Source organism: Sinocyclocheilus grahami, unplaced genomic scaffold (assembly GCF_001515645.1).
Source record: "Sinocyclocheilus grahami isolate Dianchi unplaced genomic scaffold, SAMN03320097.WGS_v1.1 scaffold1053.1, whole genome shotgun sequence".
Taxonomy (NCBI): Eukaryota; Metazoa; Chordata; class Actinopteri; order Cypriniformes; family Cyprinidae; genus Sinocyclocheilus; species Sinocyclocheilus grahami.
The window spans coordinates 82,241-106,432 of NW_015506232.1; the positions used below are offsets into that span (position 1 = coordinate 82,241).

Here is a 24,192-nt window from a genome sequence, read left to right on the forward strand (position 1 = left end):
ATTTTATGTGAGAATCTGCAATATTTACATTACAATCATCAGCATTTCCTCATATAAATGTCAGCATCTGCACCAAATTGCATAGTTTTGCTCAGTTTGAGTCTGTTTTGCACTCTGTATTCTTATTAAATCAGACAATTTTACCTATAAAAGGTTGATGCTTCAAATATGATACTTTTCCTTTAGATTTTGTCTAAAGGTTAAGTAAACTGTGCAAAAAAAAATCTGATATATATTTCAGATGTCAGGCTTTACTGGGTTAACGATTACAAATCGCCTGTACTGAACAGCTTTATTAAAGGGATCGTTCACCTAAAAATCATAGACATGTAATCATTTACTGTATCATAAAGCCATAGATCACATACTCACACTTATTTTAGTCCCTTCTTCATCAGGATCCGGATCTGGAATCAGCTCCATCTGCTCATACAGAACAATAATAAGAGTGTTTAGACTTTCTTGCATTTAAGATCAAATCTGTAGATTATAATGCTGTGGTGACTAGTGTTGTAATGATACTGAAATGTGTAAATGTGATGTCCTAAAAAATATTGATATTCAATACCACAAGGAAATATTGGCACAACATTCAGGGCATAAAATGTGAACAAAAGCTGAAGTTAATTTAGATTTAACCATAATGAAAGTAATAATACATAATATTAATAATATAATGATGATGATAACAATAAATAGTAGTATAATAATATAATAGTAGTAGTAATGGTACATTATTATTGTAATACAATTGCAATGTCATTCATTCATTTCTGGTGGAAAACTGCAGGGAAGCCTTTTAAGTTTCTGTGACAACATGTTTCCAGACACATTTCGTTATAAATCTAGTGCAGTCATCCGTCCACAAAATTGTTGACAATTATACAAATGTAGAGATAAAGCAAAACTAGTACTTGTGTTTTCAAAAATACATGTTAAACTCACTAGACATGCAGAGACTGTAAACCAAGACATCTTAAGTGATGTGCTTTTCTCTGAAACACAGTGCAACAGACTATATACTTACTGTACACACACACACACACACACACACACACTCTCTCACACTCACACACACACACTCTCTCACACACACTCACACACACACACACACACACACTCTCGCTCTCTCTCTCTCTCTCACACACACACACACACACTCTCGCTCTCTCTCTCTCTCTCACACACACACACACACACTCTCGCTCTCTCTCTCTCTCTCACACACACACACACACACTCTCGCTCTCTCTCTCTCTCTCACACACACACACACACACTCTCGCTCTCTCTCTCTCTCTCACACACACACACACACACTCTCGCTCTCTCTCTCTCTCTCACACACACACACACACACTCTCGCTCTCTCTCTCTCTCTCACACACACACACACACACTCTCGCTCTCTCTCTCTCTCTCACACACACACACACACACTCTCGCTCTCTCTCTCTCTCTCACACACACACACACACACTCTCACACACACACACACACACACACACACTGTTGCTCTTCCTCACTCTCTTTTCTCTTCAGCAGTAAGTTGACTCAAGGCTGTAATGCACAACACCATTTTTGATGTCGTCATATCATAGCGAATGATGGACACCGACTCTGATTTCATCCAGTCGTAGGATAGCAAACACCAGCTGATTTTAGCACACACACTGCACAGGTGGCACAGAAGCACTTCTGAAGAGGCATGTAGGTGTCTAAACACAAACTGTTTAATGCTGCTCACAGGTGGCATGAATGCATTTACTCAGAAAAGGCAGCTTTATACAGTACTTTGAGACAAGAGCTTGAGGTGGGTCAGAGCAGGCATACTTTAGTCTGTCTTTTATGTGGCATTGTGTGTGAACACAGAATATTGAGCAGGCACAGATCAGCATTAACTCAGCTGAGTAAAGACACCTTCAGTGTGTGTGATCCTCAGTCCATGCCCAGTTTTTCCTCTGTAAATATTTACTAAGTTGACAAGTGTGTGATGCCTAACAGTGTTTAAAATCTGTTCAGATTTTGAGAGACGTGTAGTGCATTCCAGCCTTCACTTTTGAAAGTGAGAAAGAGCAGATGCTACTGCTTCTGAAAATTAAGATTTTATTAAGAAAAAATAAATAAGCATCACTGCGCTCAACCTTAGTTTTGGGTGCGTAGATCAATAAGTAACATCACTTTCCAATAAAGGAATCCGCACTGGCTGTATGTTCTTAATAATTATAATATAATAATTATACAATTATAATAATAATATAAAATTATAATAATAATATAAATAAAAATATTAAGAATCAACATTTATTTTAAAAAATTATGAATAAATTCACTTGTAGCATTTAAAATGTTTTTTGTTTTGTTTGTTTTTTAGATGAAATAACAAATAATTGTATTATCTCTTATTTATTGGCCTTAGCATGACAACCGTCAGAAATTAAATACCATTGCATCCCCAACCTACACATTCTACAGACAAAGAATTACAGCCAGAGGTGCACAAAATGTAATTGAACATACTGTATATGTGAACAATGTAATTACTGTTATACCAAGATACTCTTTTTAACAGATATATACAATAGATACAGTATATTTTTTCATTGTTATTTTAGTATCATTAAGATACTATTATAGCTTTAATTAATATTTTAATCCGTTTTTGTTTATATTTCCGTTTTTATTTTCATTTTAGTTGGCATTTTAGCTTTGTTGTTTGTCATTTTTGTTTGTGTGTATGTGTATTTTATTTTGCTTTACAAAAAAATATATATATATATATATATATATATATATATATATATATATATATATATATATATATATATATATATATATATATATATATATATATATATATATATATATATATATATATATATATAATTTCTGTGTGTGTGTGTGTTTGTGTTCATATAGTTTTTTATTATTATTTTATTTATTATTATTATTATTATTATTATTATGTTTAAATGTTAGTCATATGTGTCAGACGGACATCTTTGTGTTTGTTCACATCTCGTTCTGCTCTTATAAAGCATTATGCTAAAAAAAGTTCAACTAATTTGTCAGTCAGATCACTTTTACACATTGTAAACTTTCAAACGATGGGTCTTTTTTAATTAATCAGCTGATTATCCAGCTGGTTAGAGCACAAATGTCAAATAGTTGAGCTTCAAAATGGCAAGCTGTTGATTATCGGTTATCATTATCGGCTCAGAGATACCATATCCATACGTTTCTAATTACAGAGAGAGAAAATAAACACTCAAGCTTGTGTTGCAGTGACCTTGAATTGTTGTTCTGTTGCAAAAGACACTATTAAAACCTCTGAATGTTTGAGAAGCACAGTTAATTGTTTGTTTAGGGAGACGGTGAGAGGTGTTTCCGTCGCCAGAGCTAAACCGAACGATGATTGATTAGAAGCGGCGCAGGAACAGATGGCACTGCAGGCACCGTTTTCTGCTCTTTAAGGAGTTTGAAATATTCAAAAAGCAGCACATCAAAAAACAATCAGCACAAAATCCATCAGGCTAAAGAGGAATAACGCTTCCGCCCGACGACACGCGGCCAAATAATGAACTTCATCTGCTCGAGGTCTGAGGCAATTGCTTTTAAATTAAGCAATAAGGAACAGATTAGATCCATGGTAAACATGTTCATCCTTAACGCCAATAATGCCATGTGTGCTTGCGGCTCTCCCAAAGTATTATCCGCTCAGGCTTCATCCCAGCTAACCTTTGGAGAGAACACCTTGAAATTGTGCTCAAATGAAGACGCCTGATGATCCGATGACACACAGTTTGAACGCAGATTTACTTTATGCACTGATGTTTAGTAGGCGTCGTTTATTTAGATGGGAAAAAGTGGCAAATGGCATTTTGAAGAGGTAGACGTCGTTGACAGGGTTGAGCGAAACCACATGATATCAACAACACCGCGCTGAATGCTGCAGCTTTACTGCGGTTTTACAGAAGGGCAAGCAAGGATAGAGAGACGTTTTCTGGAAATGACTGGCAGATTGAACCGCAGAAGATAAAACTGTAGAAGTTCGTGTTGAGACTCATAGTAACCCTTATGAAAAAAGTATTAAACATGCACTTGTAAAAAAAACTGTTCTTGCAGATAATATTAATGAAGGCCACTTACGGTAAGAAACACAGCCATTAACATAGTCTACTGTATATTACAGTAAGTACACTTTTAAAAAGCGCACACTAATACTTTCAAATTAAGATTTACTTTAAAGTACATTTTAAATCTTGTATTCTTTTGTCGTGCTTTTCCAAATGCACACTTGTTTTAATGTTGACTACTAAAGAACATGTAAAATACTTGCTTATAATTTTAAGTCTAGTTTAAATATATAATTCAATGCACTTAATTGCAAATTCATCATTAAAAATGTGTAATTGCAAATATATTTAAATATGACATGCAGTTGTGAGTAGAGTAAGAATTTCCATAAATGCTTGTCAGTATATTCAGCAGTCCTTTAATCATATTGAAAAGACAATAGAAATAATTACAGAATTGCATATAAAGATGTACTTCAGGTTTACACGGCAAAAAAAGCACTGTGAAGTTCAGCTAACTGCAAATAATATCAGTTTAAACAATCATTTAACTGCAAATAATATGCAATTGAGTATCTTTTAAATTATATTATTTTAAAGTACTCTTTTAAAGTTTTAAAAGTAGGCTAAAGTGTCCATTTTTTACGCAAGGGAAACAGGTCAGGGTTACATATAGTTAATTAATCCTAAAACTAAAACCTAAAAAAATAGAATTAAATAGTAACTGAAATGAAATATAATGAACATTTTAGTTCAGCTAGTTGCCAAGGTAGCATTTCTTTAGTTTAACTGGTTAGAAGCGACACTGAAATAATCAATCGATCTATAGAATTCCTTGCAAATTTCACAATTAATTACATTGAGATAAATGTTACATTTTGAAGTAGAAAAAATATACATATTTTCTTGAAAAACATACTCCAGTAATCTGTTTTATTTACAATTTTTGAAAAATAATTTCTTACAAGTGTGTGTGAGTGTGAGTGAGTGAGTGAGTGTGTGTGTGTGTGTCTGTCTGTTGTTTTTATATTTTATATAACTGTTCTCTTTTCTATACAATGAAAGCATCGAATGCTCAGGTATTGTCAAGCTTCAACGAGGCAAATAAATAAATACATAAGCAAACAAGCAAAATATAGGAATTTAAGATGGTGAATAAATATGTTTGGTATGATTTATTGTGCATTTTTCATTATTGGATTATTCCTTTGAAATTAATCTGAAATTTTCCTTTAGCTCCTTCATGAAAAGACAATTATTATTATTATTATTATTATTATTATTATTATTATTTCCCCCAAAACATCTCTTTTGCTGTCACATCAGCTTTGGTGTTTATGCAGAGCAGCTGAACACATGCAGTAGGAATGCATGTTTACATGAAATATTATAAGTTCACAAGTTTAGTAATGTGACAAACAAAAACAACATGCGTTTTGCTTGATTTTCACGCGTGGAAACGCTCCACCGCACTAATACCTCTGCTAGTTGTGACTCGTCATTTGTGATTCTTACGCTCTTCATTACAAGTAAACTGTCGTTCTTCATGCCCGCTGGAATTGACTTCTTGTAAAATGTGCCCCTGCAATTAGTTTGCATAATGCACGAGGCTCCGAGGTCCCCGACACTAAATTAATGTCAGGGAAGAAGGATGGCATCATCTATATTAAGATATAAACATATCTCACTTGAATGGTCACAGCCGACAAGCATATTTCACTGTGGAGATGGAGATGAAGCCCTCGGATCTCTGCGGCTGAACCTTGAGGATATCGTTATTATGAATCTGTATCTCCCTCTTTATGAGGATATTGAGCAGTGTGTTTTTGTTCTCAGGGCAAACAATATGATTAGATTATTATTATTATTATTATTATTATTATTATTATTATTATTATTATTATTATTATTATTATTATTATTATTATTATTATTATTATTATTATTATTATTATTATTATTTCCCCCAAAACATCTCTTTTGCTGTCACATCAGCTTTGGTGTTTATGCAGAGCAGCTGAACACATGCAGTAGGAATGCATGTTTACATGAAATATTATAAGTTCACAAGTTTAGTAATGTGACAAACAAAAACAACATGCGTTTTGCTTGATTTTCACGCGTGGAAACGCTCCACCGCACTAATACCTCTGCTAGTTGTGACTCGTCATTTGTGATTCTTACGCTCTTCATTACAAGTAAACTGTCGTTCTTCATGCCCGCTGGAATTGACTTCTTGTAAAATGTGCCCCTGCAATTAGTTTGCATAATGCACGAGGCTCCGAGGTCCCCGACACTAAATTAATGTCAGGGAAGAAGGATGGCATCATCTATATTAAGATATAAACATATCTCACTTGAATGGTCACAGCCGACAAGCATATTTCACTGTGGAGATGGAGATGAAGCCCTCGGATCTCTGCGGCTGAACCTTGAGGATATCGTTATTATGAATCTGTATCTCCCTCTTTATGAGGATATTGAGCAGTGTGTTTTTGTTCTCAGGGCAAACAATATGATTAGATACACACTTCTGAAACTTTCTCTCTCTCTCACACACACACACACACACACACACACACACACACACACTCACTCACTCACACACACCGGCTCCATTCCATATCCGTTCAGCACAAAGTTTCATCAACCTAAAGCTGGCTGAACTTCAACAAGTTATTATATTGCTCTTGTATGCTGTGTGAATGTGGCGTAAAGCAGTGATGCATTATGATGGCCTTGCTCTACAGCCATCCGAGCGGATGAAATATGGCTGAGGCAGCACATGGAGTGTGTGGAACATGTTCAACTCCTCACTTAATGACATCTGGGCTCTGTGCAATGAAATAAATGTGTGTGCATCTGCAGATTTCCTAACATACAGCAGATAATGCACAGGCACACAGGGAGCTATGCTTCTGAGACCACACAGGTAATGATTAATCCAGTTACTATTTCACACAATCAGGCAGTTTGCCCAATTAAACGCATCAAGATTAACATTTACATTGGAGGTCTTTATTACTGCCATCGAAGTTTGGGTGCATTCAATTAATGTTGCCAATATTTTCATAATGTTTTCATGTCTTTGGAATAGAGCTGGTGATGGAACATAAAGACATTTAATATTTAATAAATAAATAAATATCTAGGTGTCTTATCTTGTCACCCGTTTCAAATCAGGAGGACTATAAAAGATGCAATCACAGACACACACATTGCGGAGCATTGATTGTTAGCCTTTAGCGTACTCCTGGGTTCTGTGTTTCTTCCCTTATTTTCCTAGTTTTGCCCTGCCTGTGTTTTGACCCTGGACTGTTCCCTTGATTCTGATAGTTTGCTCCCTGACCATTGCCTTTATTGGATTACTCTTTTGCCATGCCTCGGATATCGTTGTTTGCCATTGTTTGACTACACCTGTCTGATTACGCTCTTAATAAAGCCTTGCATTTGGATCCTCAACTCCATTGTCACGCTCCCCGGATTTAACCGAAATTTACATTTATAAAACGTAATTTCGTTAACTGATATAATGTTAATATACCAACCTATTGAAGTACTGAAATCTGTTTTGTACCTTTGTAACACACTGATAACCACCAAAAGCAGGTGGTGATGAGAAAGTCACATGATGAACCAAAGCCAATCACAAGCAGCTTTTAAATACTTTATATTTTAATCTCTGTTAAACTGTAATGTATTTCTGTGGTGCGCAGCTGTATTTTCAGCATCATTCCTCCAGTCTTCAGTGTCACATGATCTTCAGAAATCAGTATAATATGCTTGAGGCCCAGGCTTCGGGGTGACGATAGGCTCAGTGGCGGGTATGCTCGCTGGCTCACGTGTTGCAGCAGGCTCAAGCTCTCCGTTTGCGGTGGGCTCTGGAATTTGCTCCGTGCAGCGGCATGACGGCTGGCTGGTCTCAAAAACAAAAACACTCTGCTATTATGCTACTCAATTTGAGGGTCGGTGATTCTATTACAGTCTCTCTAAAGGAAGGCGAAGAAGACGAGGATAATCCACAACGGAAATCTTTATTATTATAATCCACATATACTCGGGCAAGGAAACAACTCAGGGTAGTCATCACATCAAACAATCACTGACAAACTACAGAACAAAAGGAAGACTTTAAGTAGGGCAGCTGACGAGTGGAAAACAGGTGAAGGGAGTAAACTAATAATGACTAACGAGCAAATTAATCAAAAACCAATAGAAACTAATAGACAAGAGGACTCAGGGAAATGTGGAGGCAGAACCAAAACAGAACATAATGCATTACAGCGAGAGGTCATGGAGACCTTTCTAATGTATATTAAATATTAATAATAATTATATATTACATATAATTTGTGACCCTGGACCACAAAACCAGTCTTAAGTCACTGGGGTATATTTGTAGCAATAGCCAAAAATACATTGTATGGGTCAAAATTATCGATTTTTCTCTTTTATGCCAAAAATCATTAAGTAAAGATCATGTTCCATGAAGATATTTTGTAAATTTCCTACCGTACATATATCAAAACTTAAGTTTGATTAGTAATATGCATTGCTAAGGACTTCATTTGGACAACTTTAAAGATGATTTTCTCAATATTTAGATTTTTTTGCACCCTCAGATTCCAGATTTTCAGATAGTTGTATTTCGACCAAATATTGTCCTATCCTAACAAACCATACATCAATGGAAAGCTTATTTATTCAGTTTCATATGATGTATAAATCTCAATTTTGAAAAATTTACACGTAATACTGGTTTTGTGATCCAGGGTCACATTTGGTAGCAACACAAAGAGTTGCACGTTTTATTGGTGCAAATGAGTAGTGGTGATAATTATGTTATTCAACATTTGCAACTGTTTTTTATCACTTAATTAGACGCACCACAAAATTAAATTGCGTCATCTGTTATAGGGACTACTGAACAGACATTTAGAAGTTGATTTTAAAATGCAAAGTATTGAAAATTAAAATAAAGCTCTGTAAACACTTGCATTTTTGCAAAACTATAAGTGTGTCCCATCAGGTAATGAAAAGTTCTACACACACTTGTGGTCTTCATCAGAGCCGGCGCCAGCGCAGCACTGATGAGGGGGCGGCTGAGGTGACGAAAGGGGGTGATGACATAGCACAAAGTAAAAGTAAAAAAAACAACAACAAAAAAACATGTGGCCCATTCACGTATTTGTCGGACCGTAAACAAACCTCCCCGCTATTACTACAACTATTAGAATACAGGGTTCACACAGATAGTGTGTGAAGTGGAAGTTTTTTTTTTTTTTTTAAAGTGCAAGGTCTGGAGACGTGTTTTAGAAGCTGAATTTCTTTGAACTTGAGCGCCGTGTTTTAGAAGGATGTATTATGCACGAGAATTATGCGCGAGAAGCTGCTATAAAGACCTGAGACGAGAGCACAGCATTCAAGACGGGGCGGGATAGTCCGAGTGAGGGGGCGCCGGCCCTGGTCTTCATGCTCACTTGAACACTTGGACCAAATACAGGAAATACGTCATAAGTGGTCAAGTGCAAAGACCGCAAGTGCGGGTATTTGGACAAGGGGTGTACCTGATGTACATCTAAATGTCTATTCAGTAGTCCCTATAGTGCAACACTTTGTTTTACTAACAAATTATATGTAATATCTAATTAGTATTTTTATTTTACTTACACTGGAAATGTTACCCTGAACTCATGCGAGATCTCGACAAAAATTCTCATGATTTATGTCCAGAGCATGATGCATGATGGGATACGCTCCGGAGCAGTATTCGAGATATAGCTTTAGCGAGGTTGCGTACAGGGCACTGTGCTCTGGCATTTTAAGCCCTGGAACAGTTTTGTGCACTTACTTCCTGTTGCGTGAACACGCTCTTAAGTGGCCAAGACCACAGACAAGCTCTGTCACTTGCTTCGTTTCTGAGTAAATCAGCCATTTGAATGAATCAGTTGAATGAACGAGTCAGTGAATCACTCATTAAGACGGGGACTTTCTGCCACCTGGTGGCAACTTTAGTTCAGTTTTCACTTGAGAGTATCGTTTTTTTTTATCTTTTCATTTAAATAATTTCAAATATCAATGTTATTTTTTTAAACAATGCCTAATTATTATCATTTTTTTATGCAATGTTAAATCAAACTATTTCTTTCTAAGGCTACTTTCTGTAATAGTGTTCCAATGCTTTTCTCATCCAACAAAATAATGATTTATATGTCATTGTGTTGTAAGTTTATCTTTTTTTAAATCTTTTTTAATATATATTTTATATAACTTTTCTCTCTTCTATTAAATGAAAACATCTAATAAACAGGGATTGTCAAGCTTAAAAAAACACACCATAAAATCACCACAAAAATAGTCCACAAGACTTCTGAATCTGTAGCTTTATGTGAGCAAAAGGCAGGAATTTAAGATGGTGAACAAATATTTTGGGTCTGATTTATTGTAGCTTTTTTATATTTCTGAATTATTCCTTTGAAATGAATCTTAAGTATTCTTTCAGCTCTTTCATTTAAAGGAAATTCAATGAAACAAGTATTTTTTTTCATAAGCTGTCCTACTGATGCATGAACGTTTACATAAAGTATTATAAGTTCACAAGTTTAATAATGTGACAAACAAAAACAACTTATGTTTTGCCTCATTTTCATGTGTGGAAACGCACCACTGCCTGCCGCACTAATACCTCTGCTAGTTTTGACTGCGATTCTTACGCTCTTCATTACAGCAAACTGTCGTTCTTCATGCTCGCTGGAATTGACTTCTTGTAAAATGTGCCCCTGCAATTATTTTGCATAATGCACAAGGCCCTGAGGTCCCCGACACTAAATTAATGTCAGGGAAGAAGGATGGCATCATCTATATTAAGATATAAACATATCTCACTTGAATGGTCACAGCCGACAAGCATATTTCACTGTGGAGATGGAGATGAAGCCCTCGGATCTCTGCGGCTGAACCTTGAGGATATCGTTATTATGAATCTGTATCTCCCTCTTTATGAGGATATTGAGCAGTGTGTTTTTGTTCTCAGGGCAAACAATATGATTAGATACACACTTCTGTGAAACTTTCTCTCTCTCTCACACACACACACACACACACACACACACACACACACTCACTCACTCACACACACCGGCTCCATTCCATATCCGTTCAGCACAAAGTTTCATCAACCTAAAGCTGGCTGAACTTCAACAAGTTATTATATTGCTCTTGTATGCTGTGTGAATGTGGCGTAAAGCAGTGATGCATTATGATGGCCTTGCTCTACAGCCATCCGAGCGGATGAAATATGGCTGAGGCAGCACATGGAGTGTGTGGAACATGTTCAACTCCTCACTTAATGACATCTGGGCTCTGTGCAATGAAATAAATGTGTGTGCATCTGCAGATTTCCTAACATACAGCAGATAATGCACAGGCACACAGGGAGCTATGCTTCTGAGACCACACAGGTAATGATTAATCCAGTTACTATTTCACACAATCAGGCAGTTTGCCCAATTAAACGCATCAAGATTAACATTTACATTGGAGGTCTTTATTACTGCCATCGAAGTTTGGGTGCATTCAATTAATGTTGCCAATATTTTCATAATGTTTTCATGTCTTTGGAATAGAGCTGGTGATGGAACATAAAGACATTTAATATTTAATAAATAAATAAATATCTAGGTGTCTTATCTTGTCACCCGTTTCAAATCAGGAGGACTATAAAAGATGCAATCACAGACACACACATTGCGGAGCATTGATTGTTAGCCTTTAGCGTACTCCTGGGTTCTGTGTTTCTTCCCTTATTTTCCTAGTTTTGCCCTGCCTGTGTTTTGACCCTGGACTGTTCCCTTGATTCTGATAGTTTGCTCCCTGACCATTGCCTTTATTGGATTACTCTTTTGCCATGCCTCGGATATCGTTGTTTGCCATTGTTTGACTACACCTGTCTGATTACGCTCTTAATAAAGCCTTGCATTTGGATCCTCAACTCCATTGTCACGCTCCCCGGATTTAACCGAAATTTACATTTATAAAACGTAATTTCGTTAACTGATATAATGTTAATATACCAACCTATTGAAGTACTGAAATCTGTTTTGTACCTTTGTAACACACTGATAACCACCAAAAGCAGGTGGTGATGAGAAAGTCACATGATGAACCAAAGCCAATCACAAGCAGCTTTTAAATACTTTATATTTTAATCTCTGTTAAACTGTACTGTATTTCTGTGATGCGCAGCTGTATTTTCAGCATCATTCCTCCAGTCTTCAGTGTCACATGATCTTCAGAAATCAGTATAATATGCTGATTTGCTGCTCAACAAACATTTCTGATTATTATCAATGTGCTGTCGAATGTTTTTATGAAAGCTGAGATCAATTCAATGCAACTTTGCAAAAAAAAAAGTTTTGAAAAGTAGTGCATAAAATAAAAAAATAATAAAATAAAATCTTTCCAATAGATGCCCAGTAACATTCAGTCACAATCTCGTTTTATCAGAACACTGCAAAGTGATCTAGTGATAGTAATTTCCTCTGCGCAGTGAAAGAGTTCATTAGTGGAGCGACGCATCCATAACTGTACATGCAAGAGACATCATTTACTTCTAGCATCTCCTGAACCCATTGAACCGGTTTTCTCCACACAAATCCACTGGTGCACGATACATTTTGTGTGAGTACCAACTCTACACCACTTCACTGTTTCAATTGGCTCTCTGCATTGACAGATTGTTGAAACATGTCAAATGTGGTATAGCAACATACTTATGCTGAGAAAGCTTGTTAATGCCCAGAGGGATGATATCATTTACTGCTGGGCACAGACACACTGTTGTGTGAGTCATGAATTATTCAGGCCTGTGGAGAGGCGAGAGGCCTGTGAAACAACGTGTGAATATATGTATATGAAGGAAATTATTGTATTTGACAACCGCTCTCGGTGTGACTCCAGACAGATGTTGCTGATGATTGATTTTGGCTCTTATAATGTAGTTAACAAGTGTTCTTGTCACTTGTTGACAAAACTTGAGTAAACAATGCGTCAAACTATTGCTGCAGCAGTTTGTGTGGCATATGTGAGGCTCTAGAAAGGTTTACCGGACTGATGTTTTTTTTTTTGTTTTTTTCAGCAAATGAATGTCATATTAGTGGACTATAAGAAAACAAACAACACAATCCCATGGTAATTCATAAGTAGTTTACATTTTGGCGAATTGGTCTCATTCATACGTTTCTGTACATTCTGCATATTTATTTACTTTTTTCTAAAAATCATACTTTTTCAAATCTATATGACATAAAAAAAAGTTCAAAATCTGTAAAAACATGGAAATTACCAGTGTTTTCCATTTATGGACATTTCCATCAACCCTCAAAAAAACAATATCACGTATAATTCATACACCTGTGAAAAATCAATATGGAAAATTTCTTCATATTAACAAGGAACGTTGTGTTGTATTTTTAGTGACTTTTATTGGCAGTGTGTGGCCTTGAAATCACTGGATTTCACCTGTTCAACATGAAATGTGATTGCTCCTTAAGAGAGTACTTTTGCCAGAGATATAATATGGTAAAACATATTCTGTAGTATAAATAAAGTGTGATTTGTTGCTAAAAATGTTTAAGAAAATGTAAAAAAAAAAACCTGTAAACAATCAATTGTGAGATGTAAACTCAATTTACAGAAAATGCATCAGAAGTGTGAGGAATTCAGGATTCTGAGGGTATGTTAACGCGACAACAATCACTAAACTTTTTTCTCAAATATGGCCATTTTGAGAGAGAGAGAGATGAAAGTTGCGTGTGTTATTACGTGCGTCTGTGCATCTCTACAATGCATGAGTTTACTTCAAAAACAGCGATTTTATCCTCTCGTTGCTGGAAAATATAACGTAGCGATTCAGTATTGAAACTATTTTATTAATAAAAGTCAGGCGTTGACAAGTTTCTTTGCTCCTGATGTTTGTGTGTGAGCTGCGTGCATTAGCTTTTGGGCTGACAAAAGGGGGCGCTAATGCAATCTATTTTTGCTTGTAATAAACCGAAGCTGATGTGAAGGAGAGTGGGCTCGTGATTCAAGCAAAAAACTCTCTACTGGTAATCGGTCGCCTATTATTGGTGGCTTTTGTTAAAACCAATACATCCTAATGGAACGTGTCCCAAAACACACTACACGAAACCATTATTTAATGGTTAAAAATTGATGGTTTGTAATGTTTGTATTTGTGGTATTTGTATTGGAAACCATTAGAATTGCTGTGATGGTTTCTGTTGTTGTTGTTTTTACAGCAGGGTCACCATGGGTTTTGTGATGTTATTTGCCATAAATGTGATACATTGATAGTGGTAATAGTGTGAGATAGTAGCGGGTGTTTGTAGTTGTAGTTGTGGTGGGCCTATTTGGGAGAAAATCCAGGGCCGTTTTTTACTCCCAGTCCGTCCCTGGTGTGTGTGTGTGTGTGTGTGTGTGTGTAGAATTCCAGTTCCACAACAAATGAGATGAAAACAGACCATAGAGTTCAGTTCCATGTACTGAACCAATCTTTTCAACAACCATCATAATGCTACAGATTGTCAAAAAAAATGACAATTTTACAAATTGTACAAAATTATACAATTGCACAAAAACTGCTACAGGTTTGTCAGCAATGCAATTCACTGTAAAATGGTTTTGCATCATATAATATCCACTGAACATCTATAATATTACACTAAAATATTATACTATTATTTTTTGTGTGGTATCTTGTGTGTGCATTATATTTCAATAATTTAATAATAAACTTTATTTTATAAAGCGCCTATATTCAAAGCGCTGAACACAATATAATCAATACAATAATAAAACAATATAAAATCAACAAGCAAATGGAAGTTTAAAAAAATATATGTCTTAAGTTGAACTTTAAAAACCGTATAATTCTGAACTTCCCTAAATTCAAGAGGCAGAGAATATCATAATTTAGGGAGAAAAACCAAAAGGAAATTTGTATATATTTTTTTTATTATTTATTTATTATTTTTTTATTAAATGATGTAACAGATGTGTTACGCTTTTGTATGAATTACTAAATCTATATTCAATAACACATTTGTTTAACTAAGATATTATTCTGCTAAGATATATATTTTAAAAAATCATCGAAAAAACTAAACTAAAATAAAAAAATCGACCATTTTAGAAGTTAGAATAATTCTACTGAGTAGTTAACTTCGTTAATAGTGACTGGATAGTTATGTTCCCTATTGGTGTAGTTATACATACATATGCACAGTTGAAGTCAAAAGTTTACTTACACCTTGCAGAATCAGCAAAATGTTAATTATTTTACCAAAATAAGAGGGATCATACAAAATGCATGTTATTGTTTATTTAGTACTGACCTGAATACGATATTTCACATAAAATAGGTTTACATATAGTCCACAAGATAAAATAATAGTTGAATTTATAAAAATGATCCGGTTCAAAAGTTTACATCCCCTTGATTCTTAATACTGTGTTGTTAGCTGAATGATCCACAGCTGTGTTCTTCAGAAAAACCCTTCAGCTCCCACAAATGATTTGGTTTTTCCAGCATTTTTGTGTATTTGAACCCTTTCCAACAATGACTGTATGATTTTGAGATCTATATTTTCACTCTGAGGACAACTGAGGGACTCAAACACAGCTATTACAGAAGGTTCAAACGCTCACTGATTTTTTTTTGTTCATTTAGTACAGCCCTTTGGCAGCTACAGAAAATACTTTCATGTTTCCTAGAAGACAAAATAAGTTAAATTTACCCTGATCTTCAAATTCAAAAGTTTTCACCCCCTGGCTCTTAATGCATGGTTTCTCCTTCTGGAGTATCAGTGAGCGTTTGATCCTTCTGTAATAGCTGTGTTTGAGTTCCTCAGTTGTCCTCAGAGTGAAAAGATGGATCTCAAAATCATACAGTATGATACATTTTGCAGATTCTCCACGCTGTATGTAAACTTTTGACTTCAACTGTATATTTATAGAGTTTTATGCTATGCTTTGTTTTTTAGTTAATGTTTACATCATTCTTCGATCTCTTGTATCATTCTTACATTAGTCTTTATGGCATTGTGCACTGTTTTCATATTTTCCTAGTCATGATTCATATAAAAGCCGATTTTGGTGAACGTTCAGTCATGATATGCCCTTTTATTGTACCATTTGCATTATTATGGTGGTTATGCATAATTTAAGTGCAAAGTAGATTTAGTAGTTGACGTATATTGCACGTGGTTGTGAACTGTAAAATATAAAGGCACCAACATGCTACACATTTCAACCTTTTTTAATGTAAATTACTGGTGATTAGCTGCCATGATTGTATTTTTAATACCACAGTTTAACAGGATTTTTTTCTCTCTCTCGCTCTCTTTTTTTTTAAACAGTGATTTTTTTCAAAGCAACACTTCATCAAGTTTTGACGTTGCACCAGAGTCACGCGGGAAGGCACATGCACTTGTTGCGAAGCCGGTTCCAGAGATAGATGAGATAGATCAAATGCGAGTCATTCACTAATTGGACCCCACAGTGCCCGGTGTCTTCAAAGGGAACCACTTTTGTTTTGATCCTCTAAATTGAATTGGACTGTGCTGCTGGCATCTCTTGTGCACATTACACGGCTGCTGATTGGCCCTCCCCGTACACGATCCTCTGTCCAGTCACTCCTCTTTCTCTCCGGGACGCTGGTGGCAGCCTCTTTTTATCACACGGCTATGGCAGTTGTGGAAAGAATCCATTATGCTGGGATCTCCAAATCCTCAACGGCCCAGAGTCAAGATTAAAAGAGTGACTGCCCACACACATTTATTCTCATCATCCCACTGAAGCTTCACTTTAGTGGCTTTTTTGTTGTTTTCCAGTGGGCTGATGAATATCTCTTCTTTGCCAGATTATTTCAGTTTTTGTTGGCAGTTGAGCTGACTGAATGAGTTCAGCGGCGCCAGTTTATTCCTCAGAGGGGCTTTCCATGATTTTGTGCCTTTGCCATCGAAGCCTTTGTGCGGTTATCACAGCTTGTCAATGACAGTAAGGTTCATATGTCAGTGTGAATTAAGATGTGAGAACAAACACAGTAGCACCACTGCGGTGAGCAGAACGTGGGTCATTATGCTTTGAGTTCAGAAGTCATGGCATTTAGAAATCTGGTTAAAAAAGCGACACAAGCTGCCGTCTTTGCGCTTTAATGCTTCTCAACTGAAGCAATGATTAAACCATTCCCTTTCTCTCAGATGTTGTGTTGGAAAGTAACACAGTCTGTTCTAATGGTGAATTATGAACAGATTAAAAATAACTGATTCATGTGAAACACTGTACTATGCATGAGGACTTTTGCAAATTAGAGAGTTTATTGTTATTATTATTTTATTTGTTGTATAAATTTACATGTTTGAGTTTGATACTGTCACCGAGATTTGTTATTCATTGTTTTTGTTTTGTTTTGGCTCTGATTAAATTAAGTTATATCATTGGATAGCTATATATTTTTATACACTATACCATTCAAATGTTTAGGGTCGGTAAGTCTCCTCTGCTCACAAAGGCATTTATTTGAATAAAAATGCAGGGACATCAGTAATATTGTGAAATATTGTTACAATTTAAAACAGCAGTTTTCTATGTGAATATGTGTTAAACTGTAATGTATTTCTGTGATGCGCAGCTGTATTTTCAGCATCATTCCTCCAGTCTTCAGTGTCACATGATCTTCAGAAATCAGTATAATATGCTGATCTGCTGCTCAACAAACATTTCTGATTATTATCAATGTTGAACACAGTCATGCTGCACAATATTTTTGTGGAAACTGAGACACATTTTATTTTTCAGGATTCACAGATGAATAGAAAGTTCAGAAGAACTGCATTTATTAGAAATATAAATCTTTTGTAACATTAAGGGGAGAAAATCCATTTCAATTTAAATGCGACACTACAGTATAAAGCTGTGCTGAAATTAGCGCTCTCTCAAAACACCCCCATCTCAACTCAGAGTCTATTAGCAGCCATTTTCAGCGATCACGACATCCATCCCAGTGCTAAAGCCCAGCGGGACTGAGAAACTCTGAGCAAGTACTGCTAATGAAAAATTGTGGTTGAAACCATACGTACTACTCCTGCCTTAAACTCTCTGGTGGCATGTACAGTACATTATGTTAGTAAGATTTCTTCTAAGCACTAAACTGATGCAGCTGATCGCAGCAGACTCACAATGACATTTCCATATTAAAGTTTGAGACTCGCTGACTTGTCAACATGTTTATGACTTCTGAGATTCCAATGCAATTTTACAAGCATTAATTGCGTTCCTCAGTTGTAAGCGTCACAATCATAATAAGCTTTTCATTAAAGTCCACCGTGTGTTAGCAGTCCCAGTTCGTGCTGTAAATGAACTCTGTCTAATAACTGACATGCAGCTCTTCCAATTAAGCCCATATCTGTGTCATTATTGACACTCAGTAATAAGCTCTGAGTGTAGACTGAAGTAAGGCTCTGTTTTCTGAGCATTTGTAGGTTCTTTATGCACTCTCCGGTCTCGACTCGGCTCAAGGTCAGAAATCTGTGAACGGACACGGTTGGTTCAGAGTTGGTCGCGTACACAGATGGGGGGCTTAATCAGAGCAGCATTACATTGATTATGAATGTGTCTGGCCTAACAATAGGCTGAGCTGATGGATGCATCTATCGGAGGCACGCACTTTTCATTGACCTTCAGAGCTTATTGTCTTTAAAAGTCTGGCGGAGGGACTTACAGTAGATAGAGAGCTGGGTGGTAATTGGGCTATAAAGAGAGGCAGAGCAGATGGTTTGGATTTTGCATTAGTTTGTACTGGTAGGGAGTGTGCTGTCGAGATCGGCCGTTCGTTTCCAACGTGGAAAAGCAGACGTTTGTGTGAAATCTTAAGTGATAAAACGTCGTCGTCGTCTCCTTGTGCAGTGGCAGTATCAGCGGTAGCTGTCAATTAAGCTTTACATGACTGAAAATGGCTTCAGTCATGCCACGAGCAACAGCGCTGCTCAGGATTTAGAGAGACACTGGCGAATGTCTGTCCGATGAATTTCTTGTCAACTCGGATCAATATGGACACTAGAACGTGTTCCAAACCCTAGTGTGCTGCCTGCATAGACAGTGAGCCTAACCTTGTAAATGAGTGGTTTGGGATGATCAGTATACACTGTCAAAAATGATTTTTAAAAGCAAAACAAAGATTAGTGGAGTATGTTTTAAAATAAAATATTATTTCAGTCTTTCTACTTCAAAATATCACATTAAATCCAATGCAAAACAACTCTTTTGTTAAATTTACCAGCAATTTCCAAGTTAAATTTGTTTCGGCACCAAATGCTACAAGTCTTGCACACAATCACATCACTTTCACAAGAAACAGGGACTGCAGTAAGTAAATATACAGTATATGCAAAACGAAAGAGAGAGAGCAAATGGGATGAATACTATCAATTGCCTCTCAATATTTGCTGACAAAAAGCACTCAGACAAAAGTATTGTAGCTTTAGAATTTAAAATATTGTTTTGTTTTCATACCATTGCCAAAATAGTTATTTTATTTAAAACTAATCACATTAAATTAACCATGAACCGACTATATTATATAAATTAAATATAACCAACTATTCTGTCATTTCACCTGCCATGATGGATTTATGCATCGCAATGCAATCTGGCAATGATATTTGTCATTCTGCATAGATGCCACTTATTCAACAGTTATAAAAATATATATTTGTGTCTTATAGTTAATCTATACATACACTAGTATATAAAACTGCCTCTTATTTTCACCAAGGCTGCATTTATTTGATGATGAATACAGGAAAAACTGTAATATTGTGAAATATTATTATTATTTAAAATAGCTGTATGTGAATGTTAAAATGTAACTTATTGTATTTTCAGCATCATTACTCCAGTCTTCAGTGTCACATGATCTTCAGAAATCAGTATAATATGCTGATCTGCTGCTCAACAAACATTTCTGATTATTATCAATGTTGAAAACAGTCGTGCTGCACAATATTTTTGTGGAAACTGTGATGCATTTTATTTTTCAGGATTCACAGATGAATAGAAAGTTCAAAAGAGCAGCATTTAAAAAAAAAAATAGAAATCTTTAGTAACATTATACATGTCTTTACTGTCACTTTTGATCAATTTAATGCAGCTGCTGTGCTTGACTCTGCATGATCCTTTCTCGCAGCCAATCTATGTGCATATTATGATTACACTGATGGATCTATCGTCTTTCAGCTGGAAGAACTGCTATTTTCTTGTCTCAGACACCAATGGGAATTTATCCTTAAAGAAAGATCAAGAAAGGTAAGTCAACACATGCTATTAAGTCTTAACAAGATCCTTTTGTTCAGTTCAATTTAACCGAGACTCTTCTGTGTTTATGCACAGCCTAAATTAATTATTTTGCACAATTCTGATATTTCTTATTACCATCATTTGATTCGAAAAATGTAAAGGTTAAGAACCAAGGCCAATCTAAACACATAAACTCTATATCACACAGCCAGTCCTGACATTTCAGTAGTTTTAGACGCGCAGTGCCTTTTCTATTTAATAAAACCCTCTGAATGTGTGACGAGCAGCCGTAATTGCATGATTCGAGGTATTGCCATGACTAGTCATCGTAGCACAAAAGCACAGTGATGATAAAAACATGTTGTTTGATAATTCACATTTGACAGCCTCTAATTCCCCCTGCATTCGCATTCATCCATCAGCAGCGTCAAGGTATGCAGCGCTCGGCTAAAAATGTCAGTCTCTACCCAAGTCTCGATCTCTTTCTGAATAATGTTTGGATTAATAAACTTCCCTGACAAACGACAGCAAGGCGCAGCAAAGTTCACAAAAGAACACGACGGGCTGGAATAAATCCAGCTAATTCGCCGGAGAGCATCAGAAAGAATGAACTTCAGCCCGTAAGGCTCCCATAAGTATGCAAATAAAGTAGATCTTTGCATTCGAAATTGCATTATCATTTGCATTTATGTGGGCCGTAGCTCTTTTGGTAAATGGCCTCTTGTCTTGCTATGGGACATCAGAGATGTGCAATGATTTATCTGATTTGAGTAAGCATGTGGAGAGACTTTCAACGACTGGGATGCAGCAATCGGTTGCAGATTACAGCAAAGTGCTTTGGCCTAACTAGAGGTGAGTCCTTATGTATCGTTACAGAGCAGAATCTGTACTATCTCTCATTCACAGCTATTAATAGCACAGGGAAGCTCTGTGCATTTGGCTGTCAGCAATAGCGATATCGATGGCATTCAGGATCATATCCATTATAGATGATACAGTGACACAGCGACGGCACCACTGCAGTCCTTCACTGTGCTGCGATATCACTCCTAATAGAGGTGAACGCTTCGATATTATACATCAGAAGCCATTGGCTCGTGTCACCCTTCTTATTATTGCTGGATGTCTTTTTGTAGGACGTCTCTTCGATCCTCATTTTTGTCAGATTTCGCCTCGCCGGGGACCCAGCTGCATGTCATTCCATGCACAATGCTCAGAGAAGAATGAGATTCAATCAGCGACGCCACTTTCAGCGTTACAGCTTCTCCAAATTGAAAGATCCCATGGATCAAAGCCTTGGCAATATGTGCGTGATGAGAGACAACAATAGCTTAGTAATGGCAGTGTTAAATCTGAGCAGGAACAAAAAGGGATGTTCTTCTTCTCGTGCATTTATCAAATGAAAAATAACTTGTTTGATGTTGATGATGACAAACTGCAAATGCAAAAAGAGAATACATCTCAAACTGCACTGTAAGCCTACTATAAAGACATCTCTCAACAGAAATGACTAGGTGAGCCTGCCATGTTGGCATATGCATAAAAACAAGGCACTGACTCAGATCATTTGTTGATGTTTTGTCATTAAACATTGAGTCACGTCACACGGAAACAGCTCTAAACAAAGGCACACACACACACACACACACACACACACACACACTTGTTGACAGTCAGCCAGTGGCGTCTAACACACACGTTGGACCATGGAATGATGTCATTCGCATAGGCCTCACTTCTGCGTTTTGTCCTTCAAAAGACCAAACAAGCACGTCATAGCGATTTTGTTGTGGATCTCAAAGCCTTAGGAGTCTTCCATTCGGTATGAATCACAAAGCGTGAATCAGGCAAGACAACATCCTTGAGCAAAACAACTGATTATTCTGACATGTATTGTGTGCTGTGTAAGTGTGTGTTTTGACGTGGAGGGTTAGGGGCTCTAATTATGTGACATGAGTGGGAATACAGGATTATTTTGCACACTCTGCCTTTCAGAAGGACACATGAGTGAAACTAATTGCTGAGGTGGCTTTGCAGCAGAAGGGAACCAGTAGCAATGCAAACACAACAAGTGAGAAGCAGTTCAGTGACGGTGAGCAAAACCGTTCACCCAGTCATTTAAAAGTGCAAAGAGTGGGTGGATAAAATGGATGCGTGCGTATCCACTAGGTGCGTCAAAAAGAGAGAAATTCATGCAACGTGCCAAGGATGCTTAGGAGGTTTCTCCTGTAGGCTGGGTAGTTAAGGAATGATGTTATGAGCGATTAACCCTTGCTTAACCCGTGCATAAAATGTTATTACCTCCGTATCGTCCTCATTCTCCTCGCTTGTAATCAGTTCCTCCGGAGCTCGAATAAACCACCACTGGATCTCTAAGTAAACCGAAGACATCCCACTTTGAAAGGCACATGCCATTTCAATATTCTGTCCTTCCCTTGCAGTGATGTTAGTAGGGAAATCGGTAAACTTTCCTGCAAGAGAGACATAACAATTTAACAGTCTACCAGTGTTTTTATTTAACTCTTTAATTTTTATACAACCTTATAATCTTATTTAATAATAATAATAATAATAATAATAATACAGCAAAAAATACAATTAATTTAAAATAATTAATCTTCTGTTTTCATTAAACATCATCAACTGTAATTAAAAAAAATGTTAATAATAATAATAATAATAATAATAATAATAATAAACAATCAATAAATGTATTGAATAAAACAAAGTTGTTATAATTTATTAAAATATTTTGTGTAAAACACATTATATGACATTATATATATATATATATATAGATAGATAGATAGATAGATAGATATAGATAGATAGATAGATAGATAGATAGATAGATTCCTCTCTTTTCCTCTTTTTCCCCTCCTTTTCTTTTTGGGACGAGCCAAATGTATTGATGAAACTATATGAATTAATACTTCAGACTGGAATGGACGTGTTCGTGGAGCAGTGTCTGTCTTTGTGAAATGGAATGAAATGAAGCTGCGTTTATCAGGGCTTTAATGAGCGCTGTCCGAGGTGCTGAAAAACAGCCGCAGTCCGTTTAACGAAGCCCAGTTCTGAGCATCCGCCACTTGAGATGCAAGTCGCGCGTGCTGTTCCTTCAAAATTACCCTTTACTACCTATAATGCTGGCAAAGACACATAGCACGAGTTCATGTGGAGAGGAAGGACAGATACGAGACGATACGCAGACATTGAACGAGTTTTCCCGAAATCAACAGTTGATTTTTCTATTCCTCTGCTCGTCACGGACTGCAGGCTGGCGTATTTATAACTTTTGTCACTTACTGTTTAAAGAGCGCTGCAGAAATGCATGCAGCAGTAGTTTTAACTGTAAAATAGCCATTGAGAGCATCTTTAGAGTTGATCATTTGGTGTACTATTGCGGACTGCTGTGATGCATTAAAAGTCCGTAAATGTATTTTCAGCCGTAAATGTTCTTACCGTCAAGAGAAAATCCAACTTGAATGGACAAACAGGAAAAGAGCACAAATCCAATGCTGTCATGTAAGGTTCCCATCATTCCAAAGACAGCTGAGATCTCGCATGAGCTGGAAAAGAGAAGTCCTCCAGAAATGTTGAGCGCATTAATTGAAAGCCACGCGAAGAAGATGCGGAGCGGGAAACATACTGCTACTCTGCAACTCTCACACAGGTGCTCACTGCTCTCCACTGACTCTGAGGGGTGTTGATGGAGTAATGATGCTCTCTCTCTCTCTCTCTCTCTCTCTCTCTCTCTCTCTCT

The 24,192-nt window shown here is 36.6% G+C and overlaps 1 protein-coding gene across 1 annotated transcript; it reads right to left on the reverse strand.

Annotated features, from left to right (window-relative positions):
• Nucleotides 1-372: 372 nt before the first annotated feature.
• On the reverse strand, nt 373-24,112 carry LOC107566162 (V-set and transmembrane domain-containing protein 2A-like; the record flags this gene model as incomplete). Its single annotated transcript, XM_016251539.1, has 3 exons — nt 23,892-24,112; nt 22,731-22,900; nt 373-423 (listed from the first exon to the last, which is right to left on the reverse strand). Coding segments are annotated over exons 1-3 (300 nt in total), but the record flags the coding sequence as incomplete, so codon positions are not given.
• Between the last annotated feature and the right edge of the window lie 80 nt (nt 24,113-24,192).